We start from the raw sequence: 19,432 nt of genomic DNA, 5'->3' as shown, positions 1-19,432 counted from the left end.
ATCAGAACTGATAATTAAGGCCTGCAGTGTGAATGTAGCCAAAATGCCAACCTGAAAGGTTTCCATAGCAGCTGTTCTGCTTAAAACTATCCAATTAGATCACACATACCAGTTAGACGAGGTCTTTTCAGCACAGACAATCGTACATCTCCATCATGGAAACTGCAGGAAGATGTTCAGCCTGGAAACAGATAAAAAGCTCAACTTCAATGGAAAATAGCTTAGATTACAAAAATGACAGTTGATTCTGAAGGGAGAGAGGACAAAGATGCTTCAATATGGGGGAAAAAAAAAAAAAAAAAGCTAAAAATACTCAATACCAAGATCTTGCTCAATTTTGGCTCAAAGCCAAATCTTTTTAGACCCAATTTTCATTTTGACTTAAAAATAGAGCTGAAACTCATCTACTGGAAATCAAAAACTTCTGTATTATACAGTATCCCAACTTAAAATCGAACTAGAAGGAATCTTAATTCAACAGAATCCATCTCATAACAGACTGCAACAACACTTCAAGTCCAGAGGCGCTGGAGACTCTTCCTTCCAGCAGCTCATTAACATCTCTGCTCCTACAGCAGCAGATTTAACTCCCTGTCTGTTTCCTTCATACTCTGTCCAAGCACATTTAGCCATTTTCACACTACAGTTAATCTAAAAAAAAAAAAAAATCCATCGTTTCTCCTCATTTCCAGCCATATTTTAGCAGTTCCATCAATACTACAGACCCATCTCCTCAGGCTGAACTAAGGATCTCAAAATGTCATGAATGACTGAGGTTTAACTGTAGGGAAATATTACCATACAGACTAAAGGTACTTTAAATGTGCCCAACTGAGGGAGTGGCGCCCTCTAGAGGTTAAATTGAGAAATTTCTATCATACTTTTAACCTAAAAACCAAGAAGATTCCACAGCACAAAGCTGGAAGATAAAAAAAAACAAAAAAAAAACAGACTAAGTCTTAAAGGGGACCCCAAGTTCATCTTAAAGCAAGGATCAAATCTTAGCTCTAAGGTTTCTCATCAATCCTCTGCACCCCGTTTCAGTTTCTCATCAATCCTCTTATCCCCACATTTAAACAAGAGGACAACCACATGACCTACCGGCGCATATCCTTTCATTTCTTCTTAACCCAGCAGTTTGCACTGTAGTACGATTTGGCAGCATCACTACGGTGGCTGTGAGGGCCATTTTCTCACACCACAACTCAAACCCTGTGGAAATAATCACCGTCGGTAAGGGATCACAAAGGGAAAACAAACACTGTAGTAAAAAGTCCAACGCTCAGACATCCAAGGAAGATTTGAACCATCTTTGGTCGTTAGACCTCTGGTGGAAACTGCGAATGGATAAAGTAGTCGTCATCACAGCGTAGGAAAGGTGGAAAACAACACACCAAGGATACTGACCTGGTCTGAGTTGCTGGTTTAACTCGCAGATCACCTCAATTCTGGGGGGGGGAGAAAACAACAAATTAAGCTGGCAGACCAACAATATTTGATTTAATCCCTGATGCAGACTGTATAACAAGGTGTATACCGGAATGACTCTGAACATGTGGCTTTACGATAAACCGGAAACAGTTCTGCACAAATATATCGAGATATTATACATATGACGAAAATGTTAATCTTTGTTTTTTTCTATTTTTCTTTTTAATATAGCATTATAAATGCCACAATAATCATATTTAATGACTTTTAATGCCAATTAAGGCCTTTATTTAAAAAATAATTGAATGACTCGATGTCCTGCGGAAAACCTGATGAAGCAAAGATTGACTTTATTGATCACAGTGGAGAATTTTACTCATTATATCAGCTCAGATACTCAAGAACAAGAGGTACCAAAGGAAGAAAAGGTGAATGTGTGAATATGCATGCATGCATTATTACATGCATGCTTTTGACTATTTGAGCTGATGTAACGAGTAAAATTCTCCACGGTGAGATCAATGCATTATTACATGCATGCATTATCAAATTGATCCAAATCAAAATATATATATAAAAAAATGTCACGCTTTTTTAAAAGCATGCTTTATATGAGCTGAAGTCTTTAAAAGCAGATTACACACGGTTGTTGCACATGGTATTTACATAGATGGGCATTTATCTATATAATAAGCCATTTTTTCCCAATATAAATCAATTTATAAAAAATAAAAATAAAAAACCACACCCTTCTGAGGCCCAGGATTCTCAAACTTGTTAAAAAAGTGACAAGTGATAAAACCATGTTAATTGTGTAGTTTATAATTCACCTCACACTGTCAACACGTGTAGAACTAATTAGGACTTAAAAATAGAAATACTTTATCCCAAGCTGGGAAATAAATGCCGCTTTAAAGCATATAAATAAAAATAAGATGTACTTTGGAGAAAACAGCAAAAGCAATAATATGTGTACTGCTACTAAATAAGAGCAAGAAGAAATGAAAAAACACGAACCGTTTTAGCTACAAGGACTTAAAAACATTATGGAAGTTAGAGGATATATTAATTAAATGTACTCTATGTGTAAAAACGTGGAGTTAATGTTCGCACCAGAAACCAACGTGCAACAATCTAAACCCATCCTCCATATAAGATCCCCGTCACACGTTTACTACATCAGATAGCGATTAAATGCGCGGTTATAAATCTAAATAGTGATAAATTAGAAGTTTAAAGCAAAGATGTAGACTGAAATCACAAGTTTAAGAGACATTACCTGATTATCAGCTCAGTGCGCAGCAGAAATGACCGAGGCAAAGCTTCTGCGCTTCTTTTATACGTCACGGCAGCGACTGAAACCGATGTGACGATTGAGCGCCCCCTATTGGACGGGAGGTAGAGGGGGAGAACTGTATGCAGTCTAGGCCTACATTTTAAAAAATTTCTTTCTAATGAATATATGATAGATACATTTCTGTTTCTTTTTTTTAACCATAACTTTTGTTTGCCCTTTAAAAAGCTATATTTGTTGTTTTTTTTCCAAAGAATTTCAGTCATGATTGAGTCATTGTTGGAGTCTGCATTTTTTCATTTTCTTTATTTTATTTTATTAATTTATTTTCTTATTTTTTTCCTACTTGCTTTGATTCTGTTTTATTTTCCTATATTTTAATCATGTAAAGCACGTTACACTGTCTTTGTCCTGAATTGTGCCATACAAATACATTTGCCTTGCCTTGCCATTGCAGGATTGAACATTTGCAGCATTAAAGGACTGATGTCTCAGCAGGATCTAGAAAATCACAGCAGAAATGGTGGCAGTTATAGGAAGCCTATAATGGGTAGAGGAGGTCAGACCAGAAAGGGTAATATTCAGTATTCAGGGAAAAGGAAATTATAGAAAAGATTTAGTATTAGAAATTCAGTACGGTCTATTTAGATTTGAAAGGGGTGGCATTAATATTTGGTTATGTTGGGTTCCAGCACATGAAGGTGTAAAAGGCAATTAAATGGCAGATATATTAGCAAAAAGGGCTTTAGAGGGAACAATAATGAATCCAATACTGTTGGGAAAGGGGAAGGGAAATCACTTATAAAGAGTAAGGAAATGGAAAAATGGCCAATGAGGTAAAACAATGATAAGAAAGGGAGAGGATTATATAAGGTAGAAAAATCAGTGTTAAATAGAATCATTAATGAGAGAAACAGAATGGAAAAAGTAATAATGATCAAATTAGGACTGGATCATACCTTTTTAAATGACAATTTTTATTTAATAGGGAGGAAAAATAATGATAAATGTGAAGGATGTGTAGAAAAAGAAAATGTAGAACACATAGTGAACATGAAAGGGAGAACCTATGAACATGAAAGGGAGAAAGAACCTCCTCAGGTCTTCTAGTTCCAGCCTTCTCTGTTCACCCAGAACTATAACCAAACAAGGAGAAGCAGCATTTAGTTCCTATGCTCCACTGATCTGGAACAAACTTCAAGAACACTGGAAAAGTGCTCAAAGCCTGAGTTCTATATATATAAATCAAATGCCTTTGACTGTTGAAGTTAAGCTGCTAACTGAAGTATTATTAGTTTAAGGTTGTAATCCAACAGTTTTATTTTCTTCTCTACCTGCTTTTATCATTTTTTTTCTTGCTTTTACTCTGCTTTTTTTGTGGTCCGCTTGTTTTATTTGTTTTACAAATGTTTTTGCTTTTATTTTTCTTCTATTTTATTATCTAATTCATGTTAAGCACTTTGAATTGTCCATGTACTGAATTGTGCTATGTAAATAAACTTGCCTTGTCTTGCCTTACTGGTTAACTTTCATTTATAGTATGATTTTTTTTGTTGCTAGAACTACATCTGTTCTGTGTTGTACTAAAAGGTATTGACTTTTACACTCGATGTTCTGCTGTTTTTTCATTTTTTACCTATCTGCTCTGACTGAAACAAGCAGAAAGGCTTTTTCCTTTCTGCTCCCATCACTTGCAACTTGGTAAAAAGAATGACGAGGGATTTCAAATAATATTTCCTCATAGTTTGGGGTAGTTGTTGTTTCTCATTTTAATTATTTAACAATATTAGGGTTTTAAATGTTTCTGCCTCTTGGGAGGAACTGAACTGATCTAAATGGGATTTAATCCTGGTTAAATAAAGGTGGAAAAAATGTATTTGTTCTCTTATTTTGTTCTAATTTTTAATATAAGACACCAATCATTTCTTAAATTTTTATTTCCAAAAGGTATAGATTGTGAATTATACAATAAACATTTTTATTGTCATTTTTTATGACTGTATACAATGCACAGTCTATAATAATAGATCTATCTGCTGAAACAGAAAAGAGCGGAGGGATTAAAGGGTGAGAGATGCTCAGATAAATGGAGTGTCACAAAGAGAGAGAGAGTGCAGACATGGACCAATCCACTCTCTCCTTTTTCCTCCATCTTGCTCCTGATTGGACACTTTAAGTGCAGAGTAGACTAGTCCTCTGCTCCACCCTCCCCTCCTCCTGGTGTGGTGGTGCTGCTGCAAGCTGCTGGTGTTGCCGTGACGATGATATCCTCCCCCCTCCTACACACACACACAGAGCAGGAGGAGAGGAGTGAGGAGGCAGCAAACAAGACGGTATCATGATGCGATGGCTTCAGGCTGGAAAACAGACGATGCCACTGATCGCCTGGAAAACTGGGTGAGAGCTGGATTCATTTCCTGGGAAGAGGAGGAGAGAAGGATGGATGGGTGGAGGGATGCATGGGTGGATGGACAGATGGATGGGTGATAGAAGGGTGGAGGAATGTTTGGGGGTGACAGCAGCAGCTGTAGCATGCCCTGTTTGCTTTAGAGGGTGGGGGGATGCAGGGATTGAAGCATGAAGGGATGGAGGAAATGAGGATGGAGAGATTTACTGAGTGAATGAATGCAGCTCAATCTGATCAGCTTTCTGTGTATTATTAGATGGGTGTGTGGGCGTAGGGGTGTGTGTGGGGGTGTGTGGTGCTGTCAGGCCTGCATGCACACGTTAGCATCCTGTCTGCTAACTGAAACAGGAGGTACGTCACTTCTCTGAAGTGAAACTGAGGTCTCATCACAGCGACATGTTCTGTTTATTGGGACACAGAGTTCCTGCAGATCACAGACGGATCAGTAAACAGAGCCTCTGGTTCTGTTTAGAAAATGTGTTTAAAACGTCTCTCTGCTGGGAAACCCAGTAAAGCAACAGGAAACGGATGCTGAATGAGCACCTGTAGAAAAACAGCTCTAAATTATCCACAAAAAGACCCAAATATGAATGAAGGGAGACATTTAACTTTATAGACAGGAGGATGAATAAAGACAGAAACAACAGCTGATGGATCCAACATTTAAGAGCTGAAACAACTTTAAAAGCTCCGCAAAATCTGAACAAAAAACATCAGATTTACTTTAGAAAAGCAGCAAATGAATACATTTATAACAAGAAAATATATCAGAAAGAAACTCTGGATGTGGCAGCGACAGATTAGACAGGTTATATGAAAAGATACAAAACAAATAATGATTTTAAGAACATAAAAAACAAGCAGGAAGCTTGCAGTAGAAGTAGACTCAAAAGATATTCTCTCAAAAGAAGAGAGAAAATATAAGACACGCAATAATCAGGGCCTAAAATACAACCAAAAGATGCAAAACTGATAATAACGGGAATGAGACTTCCAGGGACTTGATGAACAGCTGGAAAAAGAACAAGAATTAAATGTAGAAGGAATTTGTGAAGTAATGTAGTAGAATAAATATATTAAGCGTGTAAAGCTGTATTAACTGACTCAAAAACAAGAAAAAGATCCATCTATAAACACTAGTTGAAAAAAAGAAAAAACAAAAATGATTCAAAAATTCAAATCAAGTAACAGTTAAACAAAAAAACAAAACAAATAAATGATAAAAATAAATTACAAGAGGAACATCCTGGTTATGAAAACTTACCAATACTGGAAAAAAAAAAGTAAAATAAGCACAAATTAAAAAAAAAAATCACAATAATATAACAAACAACTAAAGATACATGTGAAGTAAGAGGCAACTATAACTAAAATAATCCGGACACTTCTAAGACGTTAGTTGCAACGAATTATTAAAAGATTATGAAAAGAGACAAATCTGAATTTGAAGAAACATGTAAAACATTTTGAAATGAATGAACAATAATTGCGGTAAAAAGAATAAATGCTGAAATGTTGTTGGTTTCATCCCTACAGAACAAATCTCTGTCCTTATCAAGCTTTATTTGAAAAATTCCTGTTGTTTTAAAATTAATAATTTCCTTAATTCTACATGTCAACAAGTTTAGGTGAGAAATTTGTAGCCATTTCCTGACTTTGAAGTATCTGCAAACATCTGTGTAAGTTGTCTTATTTTAAAGACTAATCATACTATAATTCCACCTTAGTAAACCAGAAAATTAGTTATTATAAATTCAAAGTTTCCAGGAACTCTAAAATAACAAATGTTCTGCAAGATAAGATTGTCTCTTATTTCTAAACGTAAGATTAATTTTATACAGAAAAACAAAAAACAAAACTGATTTAGTTTAAGGCTGATCTTAGATCTTTACAACGGATGCAATAGAACAAAAAATCAGGAAAAGATTAAACAGCAAAGACTTAGAGAGAAAAAAAGACATTAGGTGACGACTACAGGATGAGACAGATACATGAAAACTAAATGGAAACATCTTTATGAATATCAAAAAACTAAAACTTATGATAAAATCAACAAATATCCAAACAGACTGTGCACAGTGATGCAATTAATTGTCTTTTACGGATTAATAGAAGTAATTAAGAACCACCCACACACATCCTTAATATACTGTAGACAGTTTAGGATGAATTATAGCTGTAACACTTGGAGAAAATGAACAATTTTTCAGATTTCATGACAAAAAGTGAGAAAAGGACCACTAAGTGGGGCCTGTATGTGATAAACTAGTGACTACAAAACAGAAAGTGGACACAAACCTTCCCGTGGGAACGTAAAACGACACCCGTCAGACAGCCTGACTGTGTGTGAGTTCTGTTTTCTTTGTCTGAGTCACCATAGTGTTGATTTATAGACTTTCTAGCAGCAGGTTTCCATGAATGAGTTTTTATTGAGCTTTGCAATCAGGTGATGGAGCCCCGTCTGCTGATCCAGACAGAAATAACCAGCTTTCTAATTAACTGAGGGTTTCTGTTCGTCAGACGCAGCTCATTGCATCAAGAATAAACTGGATCGCTACAGGAATCCAAAAATAAACCCATCTTAGCACCATTTTCTAAAATGAAACTGAAAATGCTACTTTGTTAAGAAAAGAAGAAGCGTTTTCTCTCTCAGTTGTGCAAATATTATTAAGTGGGGTTCCTCAGGGTTTCGTTTTCTTCCCCATTTTAATGTCACTGAGTAAATTCCCATTGGGGTGTTCAAAAAACTTACATATGGAAAAAGAATATGATGGCATATAATTACTGAGCGTAATGAAAACTTCCAGGCTAGTCATGGGGCCTTTTTGCTAATTTGATGTGATTTATGTGAAAATAAAGGTTGTTGAGGTTGACCTACCTATATCTGTATTTAGTTTCTATATTCACAAATGAATGCTTTCAGTCTATAAGATTTGCTCTTTTCTTTTGTTTCCACAATGCCCACTTATATAGAATGATTGAAGTCCACATTGTTGATTGGATGGCTCGTATGATTAACCTGTGAAGTCTGGTACTAAAGGGCTGTGTATACTCCATTAGCAGTGTGTCGCAGTTAAGGCTGGTTTATACTCTTAACATAGGTCGTCTGCGTATGTGTCACAGTGAATGCAGATATGCCCCGCCCCCTCCGCAGACATTCTGCTGCACCTCTCCAAAATTGTAGGTGACCGTAGACAGTGCCGCTGACAGGAGGCCTCTGATTGATCAAATCTACATTCGCTCTACACTATGTGTATTTCCTGTTTGGTACCTTACCGGCTTGTTTTGTTTGTATGACCGCCACTGTTGAAACCTACTCGTCAAGATTGACCAGCTTAAAGAGCGAGGTGCGCGAGAACGCTGGGACCCTTTGTTCCCTAAAGACTGGCCGTGGCGCTGCGCATTTTGGCTTGTGGGTGCAAACCAACAGAAAGTCGCACAGAGCTACAAACTAGCATCCTGGACGGTGTCTGGGATAGTGTCCGAGCTGATATTTTTGATTTATGCCAATATTGAAGCGTGGTCTGCGCTATGTTATTCCATGCCACAATGCAAGAGGGACAACCACGAACTAGCTAGGATTGTGGGTGTCCGCGTGTTGGTTTGACGAGCTTGTTCGCCATCTATAGCCCCTCATCCAACGCCGGACGACACACAGTTCAGTTAGTGTTCCCTAAAGTTGGCCTTGGAGCTGCGTGTTTTGGCTTGTGGGTGCAAACCAACAGAAAGTCGCACAGAGCTACAAACCGGCATCCTGCACGGTGTCTGGGATATTGTCCAAACTGTGCCAGGCATTGTGGACAACACTACAGCCAGAGTTTCTGCCATAAGGTACCAAACAGGAAATAAGCATAGTGTAGAGCAGATGTAGAATTAAACAATCAGAGGCCTCCTGTATGCGGCACCGTCACCCATAGAAGACCTAGTTTCTAGACATAAACCAGGCTTAACAGCAGAACAAATCTGTGTAGGGTTAAAACCCTAAAGTTATCTTCCTGCAGGATTGTGTCGCAGTGAGCTTGTCGCAGATATTTTTGATCTATGCCCAATATTGGTCTCTGCTATGCTATTCCACACCACAATGCAAGAGGGACAAGCTATGGGTCTAGATATGGCCGAGGCGGTGAGGAAGGCTCTTCTAGCTAGTGCAACTTTACGAGTCGTTTTCTACAATGGTGGTCAAACAAACAAAACAAGCCGGTAAGGTACCAAACAGGAAATACGCATAGTGTAGAGCGGATGTAGATTTGACCAATCAGAGGCCTCCTGTCTGCTGCAGTGTCTGCGGTCACCTACAGTTTTGGAGAGGTGCACCAGAGAGTTTGCTGAACAGGCGGGGGCAGATCTGCGTTCACTGCGACTCACACGCAGACGACCTGGTTTCTGAGCATAAACCAGTCTTAAAGGTGTGTTCACACCAAATGCAATCTCGGCATCACAAAAAAACCACCGTAATTTGGATTAATTCTGGATGCTGGGTGAAACGCTGGTCAAGACGCTTTGAAGCTTCGATGCTGTGGATGTTCCGCACTCTGGTTGTTTATCTGCTCTGTTCTGTTGTTACAAGCTAGATAGCAGTTTTGCTTTATTTACTTTGATGAGTTGCTGAGAACGTTTTTAAGTGAGAAAGTAAAACTCCAAACATCCGCTGTACAGTCAGTTGATCAGGATTGGGATCATGGTAAAATATGCAGTTCTTGTTCGGAATGTCAGACCTCCAAGATGCCGGCGGATATCCTGGATCAGCTTTTCTGATGGTTGACGCCTGGCATCCAGCAGTAAGCGTTCCGATTTCTGAACTCCAACATCGAATGGTGTTTCTTCTAAGCATTTATTCACAAGAAACTTATTTGGTAACTCAGGAAAGACATTATAACTGTAATGTAACTGATCAGGCCTGGGACAGTTATCTGCTGTCTTAATAGATATATTTGAGTAGAGTAGAGTATCTGTTTTCCCTCACTAATGTAGGTTAAGACAAGCTGAAGCAATGTCTGGTGGGACAATGTTGGAGAACAGAGGGATGTGCTTTCAGGCTTGTGTCAGCCCTTCGACATTCATCTTGTCTTTTTCTGTGTTTCCAATAAACAAGAACACTGAAGTCCGTCTGGAAGCTTCAGATGTAAGCTCCATATGTCTATGTTACATTGCTGACCTGATAAGCCATCATCTGATCGTGTTTTCATGTGTTTTATCAGCATGAGTCAGCTGCTGTGAGGCTAAACACAAACAGGCCAAACCACTATTGTTGCGCTTCCACGTTTTGTGTTTGTGTTCAGCGTGCCTTTTTATGGAACGTCCTCAGTTTCTCATTCTTTAAATGACATCTCTGATTGCTTCTAGTCAAAGGAAAAACAGCAAAATTTATGGTAGCAGCAAAATGGTTGTTTCAGGGGCTGGTCTCTGCAGTAAAACCAGGAGTTCAAGTACCCTGATGGTTTGTTCAGCAACAGGCAGACCCAAAAGTGGATACACAGACTATGTACACTAACCAGCCACTTTTATAGGTGCACCTGTTAGTGCAAACAAGAAATCTGTCAATTGGACTGTAGCAGCTCAAAGCTTTAAAGTATGCAGATTTTGAAATGTCGACTTCTAGAGATGTTAAAACAGCATCAGAAATGGGAAAGAATATGCTCCCAGTGACCTTGAACATGTGATGAATATTGATGCATGATTAGCTGGTCTGAATTAATCAGAAAATATTAATCTGTTAGGTTTCTCAGAATGCAACAATCATTCAGGATTACAAAGAATAGCCTGAAAAATGAAAGCGGGTGGACAGCTGCTGTGTGGATGTAGCGAAGAGACATTTGCTAGACCCTTTTCTGACTCTGGGCCTGTGCAAGTCCTGGATGGTGGAAAGTCGAACCAGATGAGCCTCTTTCCATGCCTAATTGTTGGTTTTATTTTGGACCTGTCTTGCTTTGTAGGTGTGATAAACTGTGACAAGAACTAAAGCATAATAAAGGCAGTGTAGAAGATGCCCAGCAACTCCACTGCTGCTGAAGTACCCTCTTTGCTGGGCCTTCTTCTGAACCAAGGAATTGGAATTGATCCACAGAACTCCAGACAGCAAGGCAAGACAAGGCAAGGCAATGCGAAGCAGGTTTATTAATAAAGCACATTTAAATAGCACTACAATTCAAAGTGATGCATAGAGTTCATGATTGATATAAAAAACAAATGTTTGCATCCACCAACTGTACTGCTGTTGGTGGGGCAGAGAATTATCTAAAATTCGCCAATGGAATGAGTTTTTTTTACTCTTAAAATAAGATAATTAGGTGATATGAACTTGAAATAAGGACATGAAATAGTTTTTGTTTTCTCATTTTAATGTTGTCTTGTTCCATTGGCAAAGTTTCTCACTTACCTCCCTTAATTCAAGAAAAGGTACTTATTTTAAGAAAAAATGACTTATTTCGATTTCAAATGTTTCCAGTGTTGACAAATCTATGGTATCAAGACTAAAGGCAGCAAGTTCTAGCAAGCTGTGCATTATAAAGTGAAGTTGATTTTTTTCAAGTACCTGAATGAGCAGGAGTTTGTTGGCTTGGGATTAGGATTACTACAGCAGGTCGTTATAATCTGACCATGGGTGGATGGATTTATTGTCTCCTGAATGTTCAAATTACTTAGGAACAAACTATTTGTCCAAATGTGTCTACATTGTCATTGTCTCCTTTCTATCTCCTCTTTCTTTTATCTTTCCTCTCTTTTTTTCTTTTTCTTCTTCTGTTCTATTTACATTGCAGTGTCCATATAAACTGTAAAACTCCCTGCATAATTATATCAAAGCAATTTATATGCATGAAACAAGTGGAGCTATACGGTAATTGCCGTACTGCTCCACTTGTGAAAGTAAAATCGGTTCTCTTTTTGGCATCAAGACAATTATTCTTATTGCCACATTGCCAGACAGGACACTGTTAAAAAAACAAACAAACAAAAAATTTAAATATGTCTACAAATGTTTCTTTACACTTTTACATGTTTTAATAAAATCTGCAGTCACATAACACACATACGTGCTATAATGAGCATAAACCCAACCAAGACATTCAGAAGGCTCTTTACAAACATTCCTCTGAATTTCTTCTTTGTAAACTGAAAGAATGAAGGACTTGAATTGTCTGCAGCTCTGTAACAGCCACAGACCATCACCAGACACACAACCCCAATGCCAGGACGAATCCCACAATCCTTTGCAGCATTGTAACATCAGAGCATTAGTGAATAGAAATATGTGTGTGTAAGACTAGAGAAATTGTTCCGCTCAAGAACAACGTGTGTGTGTGTGTGTGTGGTCTTGTTTTAGCTACAATGTGGGGGAAGTATTTTGTAAAACACCCTACATGCAGGGATTTACAGGTACATATGGGGACATTCAACTGGTCCCACTATGGTAAAGTTATGTCCTTTGAGTTGGGGTGAGGTATATGTTGGTTATAATTATTTAAATAGATGCAAGTCAATGAAATGTCATGAAAACAAAGCTGTGTGTGTGTGTGTGTGTATGTGGCAAGGCTGCGTCCTCTGATCTGAACATCTCAGGGGGAGGAGGTGTTAGAACTGGATTACAAGCCAAATAACAGAAAGCCACGACCCCTCCTCTCTATAAATTATTCACTTGAATATTGGCTTGTCTTTTACACAGAGACACAATAAACGACGGGCTTTAATGAATCGGCCCTGATTTAACTCTGAAACCATCTCTCAGAGTTTTTAACGTTGAAAGTCGCATTTCAATTGCATTTTTCTGTAGCTTCAATCTGAATCATCATCATCAGCATCATCATCACATGCATTCCACAGATGAAGAGGTGAACCAGCGGCGCAGGAGGCTCTGTGCTGTCAGTGTGAACTCATTCACATGCAAAAGGATAAATATAGGATTTTGGGGATTAAAGAAGCCGTCAGTGTTTCATATTTTGGTTCTATTTCTTCTTGTAGGTTGGTGTCACCGTACCCCCATCCCACTCTGTGCAGTCTGTTACCATGGAAACCCCAACCTTTGTCCCTCCCCTCCCCTTTTTCCATCACTTTGAAGTCAGTGTGGTGACCTACATTAAAGATCTTTATTAGTTTTTGACTTTACAAGTTCATCCAGAGGATCATGTTTATATTATCATCTCTGAGGCCTGTTCTGATATGTTGACGGTACTACTGTGGCTTCTAAGGTGTAGATTATCTGTACTCTGCTTCCTGCAGTAAACATATTTCTGTCATTTCTTCAGCGCATAGCAGCCATAATCCCTGTCGCAGTATGTTTTACAAGTCTCTTCAGTAGTTTTGAGTTAAAAGTCAAACAGTTAAACAGCAATTTATAGTTAGGGTTTAATTTAAGAGGAAATTTTGACATAAAGAGATTTAAAACAGGATTTGCTCCACAGATAGTGACCTATCTATTGTTCAAACCCATTTTTTCATGTACCCCTTGAAAGCTGGTACATCTCTGCAGTGGTCAAAGGTGAAAGAAAGGGAAACACCCTGATAGCTCAACAGTTTATGATGGGTTTACTATTCAGTAAAACAATTGTATGCTGAATACTGCAGAGAGGTATGTGGTGAAGAGGGGGCGGGGATTATCCCTGGTAGTGGGGTGGGGGTCTACCAGACAATTCACCACTACATCACAGGCAATCAAACAGAAGGCTTTTTATATTTTTATATTATATTTTTATATATTATTATTTTTTATTGCAAATCTTTGTCATTACAAATGTAAGGTCGTCATTGTAAAATCACCAATGTTAACTCATTTTCATGAAGAGTGATTACAGTAAACAATGTAAACAAATTAAAGCATGTAGTCAAAGCTTACATTATTTGTTTCTCTGTATGTTCGTCTTTGCATCTAAATCTTTAATCCCTGACATTCTTTTGTATTTTTACCCTGCAGGAATCAGTGGATTCCTCCTCGCTCTTTAAATGAAATCAGCTGCATACATTTTTCCTAAATGATTCCTGAGGGAAAGCAACCAGCTTCCCAACCAGTTGGATTCTCTCTTTTATTGGTGTTTCTACAGACAATGAACTGCCTGGAACAAGAAGAATGACTTATATGGAAACCCGAAAGTGGGACAGAATTCACTTAGATCCACAGAAGGAAATTGTGGACTTGGATTGTTGACTAAAACCAAACAGTCCGAAGCAAAGGACACCTTTTTTGGATTCGGAATGTGCAAACAGCCTCCATTTAAGTTTTTCCTTCTTTCTCCTGAATGTACGATGGAATAAACCACAAAGAGAGCCGAGAAAGGTGGGAAATCCATTGCAGCGAGTAGCAGGAAACCCTCTGCTTGAACAGAAATCGTCTCCTGGCTGTGGTGAGGAACAAGGGGTGTGTTTGGAGGTTCCACCCCACCACAAACACTCTGCCGCTCGCAGATGGAGGCCCACCAACACTCCCCAGACACAAGCAGTGAGGAGTGCACCGTCCTGGAGGCCCCACCCAGCAAGAACTCCTGCCTGCAGCATGCAGGAAAGGTAAGGAGACGTTTAAAGCAGCATTCTGCTGAGAATGCTGAATAATCCTAACTGTACCAACTGTGGTCTTCAGAAACAATGTTTCCATTTGGTAAACATTTACCATGAAATGAAACCAAACAAGTGATTATGGCCAAATGAAAACTGAATGTTTTAATTTAGCAATTTAAATTCTGTTGAAAAGTGAGTCACAGGTTAAATTCCTCACTGTCTGCAGGTGGCTGACCTGTACTGCTCAGCCTGTGAGTGTGCGCTGTGTGAGGACTGCTTACCGGCCCACGAGGATCACCCCAAGGTGGTGCTCAGCCAAGCCCTGGAGCAGCACAGGAACCGGCTGCAGGAGAGACTGGGGGCGGTCCAGAACAGGTACAGGCTGAAGGCAGCTACAGACAGCACACATGGCCATTTCAATTTTTTAGTACTGAAAAAGAAGAATGTCTTTAATTGATCTGAAATGTACAAAAAAAGAAAAAAAAAAAGAAATAGATAATATAAATATATGGTTGAGGCTAGAGCAATATGGAGAGAATTCTGTTCCTTTATTTTTGTGAGCAAAGAAATGCAACCAAGATTTGGAATTTTGAAAAAAGCTTTTAATCCAAAACTGGTTGGGAGTAAATTTGCTGTTTTCCCATATATATTAACATTTTTATGTATTTTTTTTTAACTTTCTTTCTTTCCTTTTTATTTATTTATTTATTTTTTTTTTACAGATTTGATATTTTGAAATGTTAGGTTTTTCATATTTTCCTTATTTTGATTAAGGTTATTGATTTCTTGATTGATTGACTTTATTGATCTCACAGTGGAGAAATTTACATCAGCTCAAATAGCCAAAGGAGAACAAAGTGCCAATGGAAGTTAACTGTGAATGGGTTTATATACAGTATATACAGTGTGTCCGCATACAGCAGCTTTTTCTTTTTTTTTGTGAATTAAATTCTTTTGAAAGTATTTTCTTCACTTCAAGCCCAACACTGGCTCTTGGAGCGCACATTAACCAATAGAACTGTTGCTAAGGTCCATGCAAACCTATTAAAATGTGTCTTTGCTCATCACTGCAAAGGAAAGTCCTTCAAGAAAGTGATCTAAAATAACAATTTCCAAAGAATGCAATTCATAACATCTGAAAAAAGAATTTAAGAGAATTTTAAATACCAAAATTAAAAGAAATAAAATATAAACAATTGAAAATATAAAATATAAAATAAAATGGAAATTGGAGAAAGGACTTAAGTTACTTTCAAACCTATTGATGAAGTTTTATCAAAGTTTCATTTCTGTATTTTTTTATTTTTTATTTTGATTCGTTGTTTTTTTTTTATTAATTGTAAAAGCGTTATTTTGCTTGAAACAATAATGGAGCATAATTGATTCCACCCAGAAGTCTGGTCCTGGGGCCATTTACAAGCTATGGGACAAGTTTTTGTTCCCCCCTAAATTGAAAAAATGGATGAAAAATATGATGCTCTCCAGCACTAGAAATTCCTGCAGATGGACATAATATGTTGTTTTTTATGGCATATTTTTATAGAAAGTCTTAAATCTTATTAAAATGAATTGTGAGTATAATTCACATTTTTAAATAAAAAAATGACTCACTAACTCATTTTAGTTAATAATAAAAAAGGAAATATATGGATAATTTATTTTAAAGATACAAGTTATATAAAATTTATGTTTTTCTCTAAAAGGAAAAAAATATTGACACCATATTTATTAAGCCCTTTTGTGACAAAAATCTGATAAAATTTATCTTTTTTACTAAAATATGGCATGCTTAATTAAACACTGAACGGATGCAAAGACGCACCATGAAAATCTAATATTTTTTGTATGTTTCATTTATAAAAAAAAAAAAAAAATCTGTGTTAACTTAATTAAACCTGACCAAAGCTCAGAGAGAAAAAGTTTAGACACCACTGAGTTCTACAAACATCTTGTAAAATAAGAGACACTGACATCTGGTGGTCATGTTGGGAAACACAAGATTAAGTGAATTATTAAAATATATGGCAGAGTATTAAAAAATAAGAATATGGACTAGACCAAATTAAGGAAAATTCAATGAATGCCTTAAATTAAATCAATTTGATATTAACCTTTTGTCTCTGTGTGTCTTCTCTCCAGACTCCCCCAGATTTCAGATGCTCTGTCATTCGTCAGAGAGATTCTCCAACAGCTTACCAATCAGAGAGCTTCCATCGAAGAAGACATCCAGTCCAGCTTTGAAGACCTGCACAAGCAGCTGGAAGTCCGGAAGAGCGTTCTGCTTATGGAGCTCGAAGTCACATATGGGCTCAAACAAAAGGTGCAAACAGGATGAATTAGTACATAAGTTCTGGACGTATGAACCAGTCATGTTTTTGGATTGTGGGAGGAAGCTGGAGTACCTGGAGAGAACCCATGCATGCACAGGGAGAACATGCAAATTCCATTCAGAAAGACCCCTGGCTGGGAATCAAGCTTTGACCCATCTTGAAGCAAGGCGGCACTTTTCCACTTATTTATAGATGATGTATAGTGATACATTTATATATAGATACGTACGTATAGATGTTAGAGGATTTATTTGCTTGCAGGTTAAGGTTGACTCTTATCATTCTTTATCCATTGGGGTTTTAATTCATCAAAGACTGCTTTTGTTTAGGTCCTCCAAGCTCAGATAGACAACCTGACCCGAGGAGACGGGGACATCACGGCCACCTGTACGCAGACGGAGGAAGCTCTGGCAGAGGAGGCGAGCGTGGCAACCCTGGAGGCGGAGCACGAGCTGGAGGAGAGGCTGAAGGAGCTGGCTATCCTTAGAATGCCGTGCCAGCCGGAGGAGAACGACCAGCTGGATCTGGTGATGGAGACGGACGGACTGAGGAAATCCATCCACAACTTGGGGACCATTGTTACAACCAGGTGACACCATACAAAAATACATGAAGTTCAAAACGAAACTCATATCATTCTGTATCTAGCCCTCATCTTTGCCTTCTTCCTCAGCGCTGTGGCAAGTCAGAGTGAAGCCATGGGCTCCGGCTTGGAGCAGTGCATTGTGGGACATCCTGCTTCAGTTACTATAGTAACAAGAGACAAGTCGGGTGGAGCCTGCAAGACCGGCAATGCCATCTTATCAGCTGAGGTTTGCCTTAACATTCATACTATGGAGAAATATAGTCATGGAGAAAAGAAAGTACACGCTTACTGCTTCTATTGGGATTGTGTTCAAACGCATTTTTAAAGAATGATGAACTGATTGGATTTATTTCATTTCTCCCCAAGAATGTGCAGCATAATTCTCTCTATTGTTTGAGTAAACTGAATAAAGTGTGTCTCCATGCAGGTGTTCACCCCCGATGGCAGCATTGTCGATGGGGAGATAGTGGACCATAAGAACGGTACCTATGAGTTTGTTTACACGGTGCCCAAGGAGGGCGAGTTCTCTCTGGCTCTCCGTCTGTACGACCAGCACATCAAAGGAAGTCCCTTCAAACTGACCATCGCCAAGGCCTCGGAGGTAGAGGTCGAGGTGGGTCAGACCTTCTCATCGTCCTGATTCCTCTGCATTTGGATTCAGTCTTTATAATACAGAAAAAAGAACATAGAAAACAAAATGTTTTGTCTTAAGTTTATAAAGTTCCTTTGTATCTACTCTGAATGCCTAAATGCATTACCATAAATACCTGGATTCCTCATAAAGGAGCATATAGCAGCCGGCTTTATTTAATGAGGCAGTAAATTTTCTAAGAATTATATAAATTTAGATAAAAAAAATGTAAGCTATGACACAAATAGATTGGCCTTAGTGCCAGCTTTTATTTATTCTTTATTCAAAGACAGTTTTGTGAAAGGTTTCCGTTTCATATTTAAAACAACATTCAAATAGCACTTAAAACTATTAAATCCTAAGGTTTTATTGATTGATCAATCTCAGGAAAGCTTTGCTTTTAAACCCAACCCCTGAGAATGTAACTTGTTAAGGAGACAATTGCTATGCTCGACAGAAATATTTCAAATAACTAGTTTGTTGGCAAATTTCCCGCTTAGTAACTGACTGTGATTAGAAATCAACAGGTCATTGCTAAAAAAAACCCCCTGATTTTTACACCTGTAAATGAACACAAACGACGAATTCCCATTTTGAGTCCGTAAATCAACGAAAAGGACAGAATGTGATGTAAATTATTATTTAAATTAAAAAGACACCTATTTAAATTGTCAATAATTGAGGTAGAAGGTGAGATCTGAAATCAACTCAGACTCGAGTATGCCTTAGTAGTGCAAAGCGTAATAAAATATTTATCCACTTTCTGAAAATAAAAAGATCTGTTTGGAGTCAAGCTTTTTTAAATATTTATGAATATATCTTGGGGAAAAATGTAGAAGTAATTTACTTAACTTTATTCATCGACGCTATCATCTATGGAAAAACCTAAAGTTGATACAACTTGTATTTTCTGTTTTCTCTTTGTTTCATAGGTGTCTCCCTCCACAACAACAGCAACTAACTCTGCAGCCCACGCCACCCCATCCACAGGCTCCTCAGATGGAGCAAAGAGGCGAGGAAAGTCCCCCGGTCAGAAGAAGAAAGGTTCCAAGAGGGCCAGCAGTGCTTTGGGCACCCCACGACGAAAAACTCAGAACCCCATCGAGGATGATCTCATCTTCAAAATAGGTTAGAACTCCTGAATTTGCACTTTGAATTGTCATTTTATTGAAAGGTGCTTTATAAATACATTTGCCTTGCCTCAAAGCTTTGAATTGCACAGTCTTTACAGAGTAAAACAATTCTCTCAAAAACAGAACAATTCAGTTAT

General features: G+C 38.0%; 1 protein-coding gene and 1 long non-coding RNA gene across 2 annotated transcripts in view; one reads left to right on the top strand and one right to left on the bottom strand.

The window, feature by feature from the left end:
• Positions 1 to 7: 7 nt before the first annotated feature.
• On the bottom strand, positions 8 to 1,465 carry LOC107082300. Its single transcript, XR_001481130.1, has 3 exons — positions 1,408 to 1,465; positions 1,102 to 1,212; positions 8 to 181 (listed from the first exon to the last, which is right to left on the bottom strand). It is a non-coding gene; the product is annotated as an uncharacterized LOC107082300 (long non-coding RNA).
• Positions 1,466 to 4,980: 3,515 nt separating this feature from the next.
• The window catches only part of LOC107082316 (tripartite motif-containing protein 2-like), a 24,658-nt gene continuing 10,206 nt past the window's right edge, over positions 4,981 to 19,432 (top strand). The window contains exons 1-8 of the mRNA XM_015370931.1: positions 4,981 to 5,122; positions 14,038 to 14,624; positions 14,842 to 14,990; positions 16,755 to 16,935; positions 17,275 to 17,534; positions 17,619 to 17,757; positions 17,959 to 18,144; positions 19,095 to 19,290. Of these exons, the coding sequence (XP_015226417.1) occupies positions 14,526 to 14,624; positions 14,842 to 14,990; positions 16,755 to 16,935; positions 17,275 to 17,534; positions 17,619 to 17,757; positions 17,959 to 18,144; positions 19,095 to 19,290 (1,210 nt within the window). The 5' untranslated portion in view covers positions 4,981 to 5,122; positions 14,038 to 14,525. The remainder of the gene's footprint in view (positions 5,123 to 14,037; positions 14,625 to 14,841; positions 14,991 to 16,754; positions 16,936 to 17,274; positions 17,535 to 17,618; positions 17,758 to 17,958; positions 18,145 to 19,094; positions 19,291 to 19,432) is intronic.

The sequence above is a fragment of the Cyprinodon variegatus genome, unplaced genomic scaffold (assembly GCF_000732505.1).
Source record: "Cyprinodon variegatus isolate N-32 unplaced genomic scaffold, C_variegatus-1.0 Scaffold49, whole genome shotgun sequence".
Taxonomy (NCBI): Eukaryota; Metazoa; Chordata; class Actinopteri; order Cyprinodontiformes; family Cyprinodontidae; genus Cyprinodon; species Cyprinodon variegatus.
This window is presented reverse-complemented; position numbering and strand designations above follow the sequence as displayed.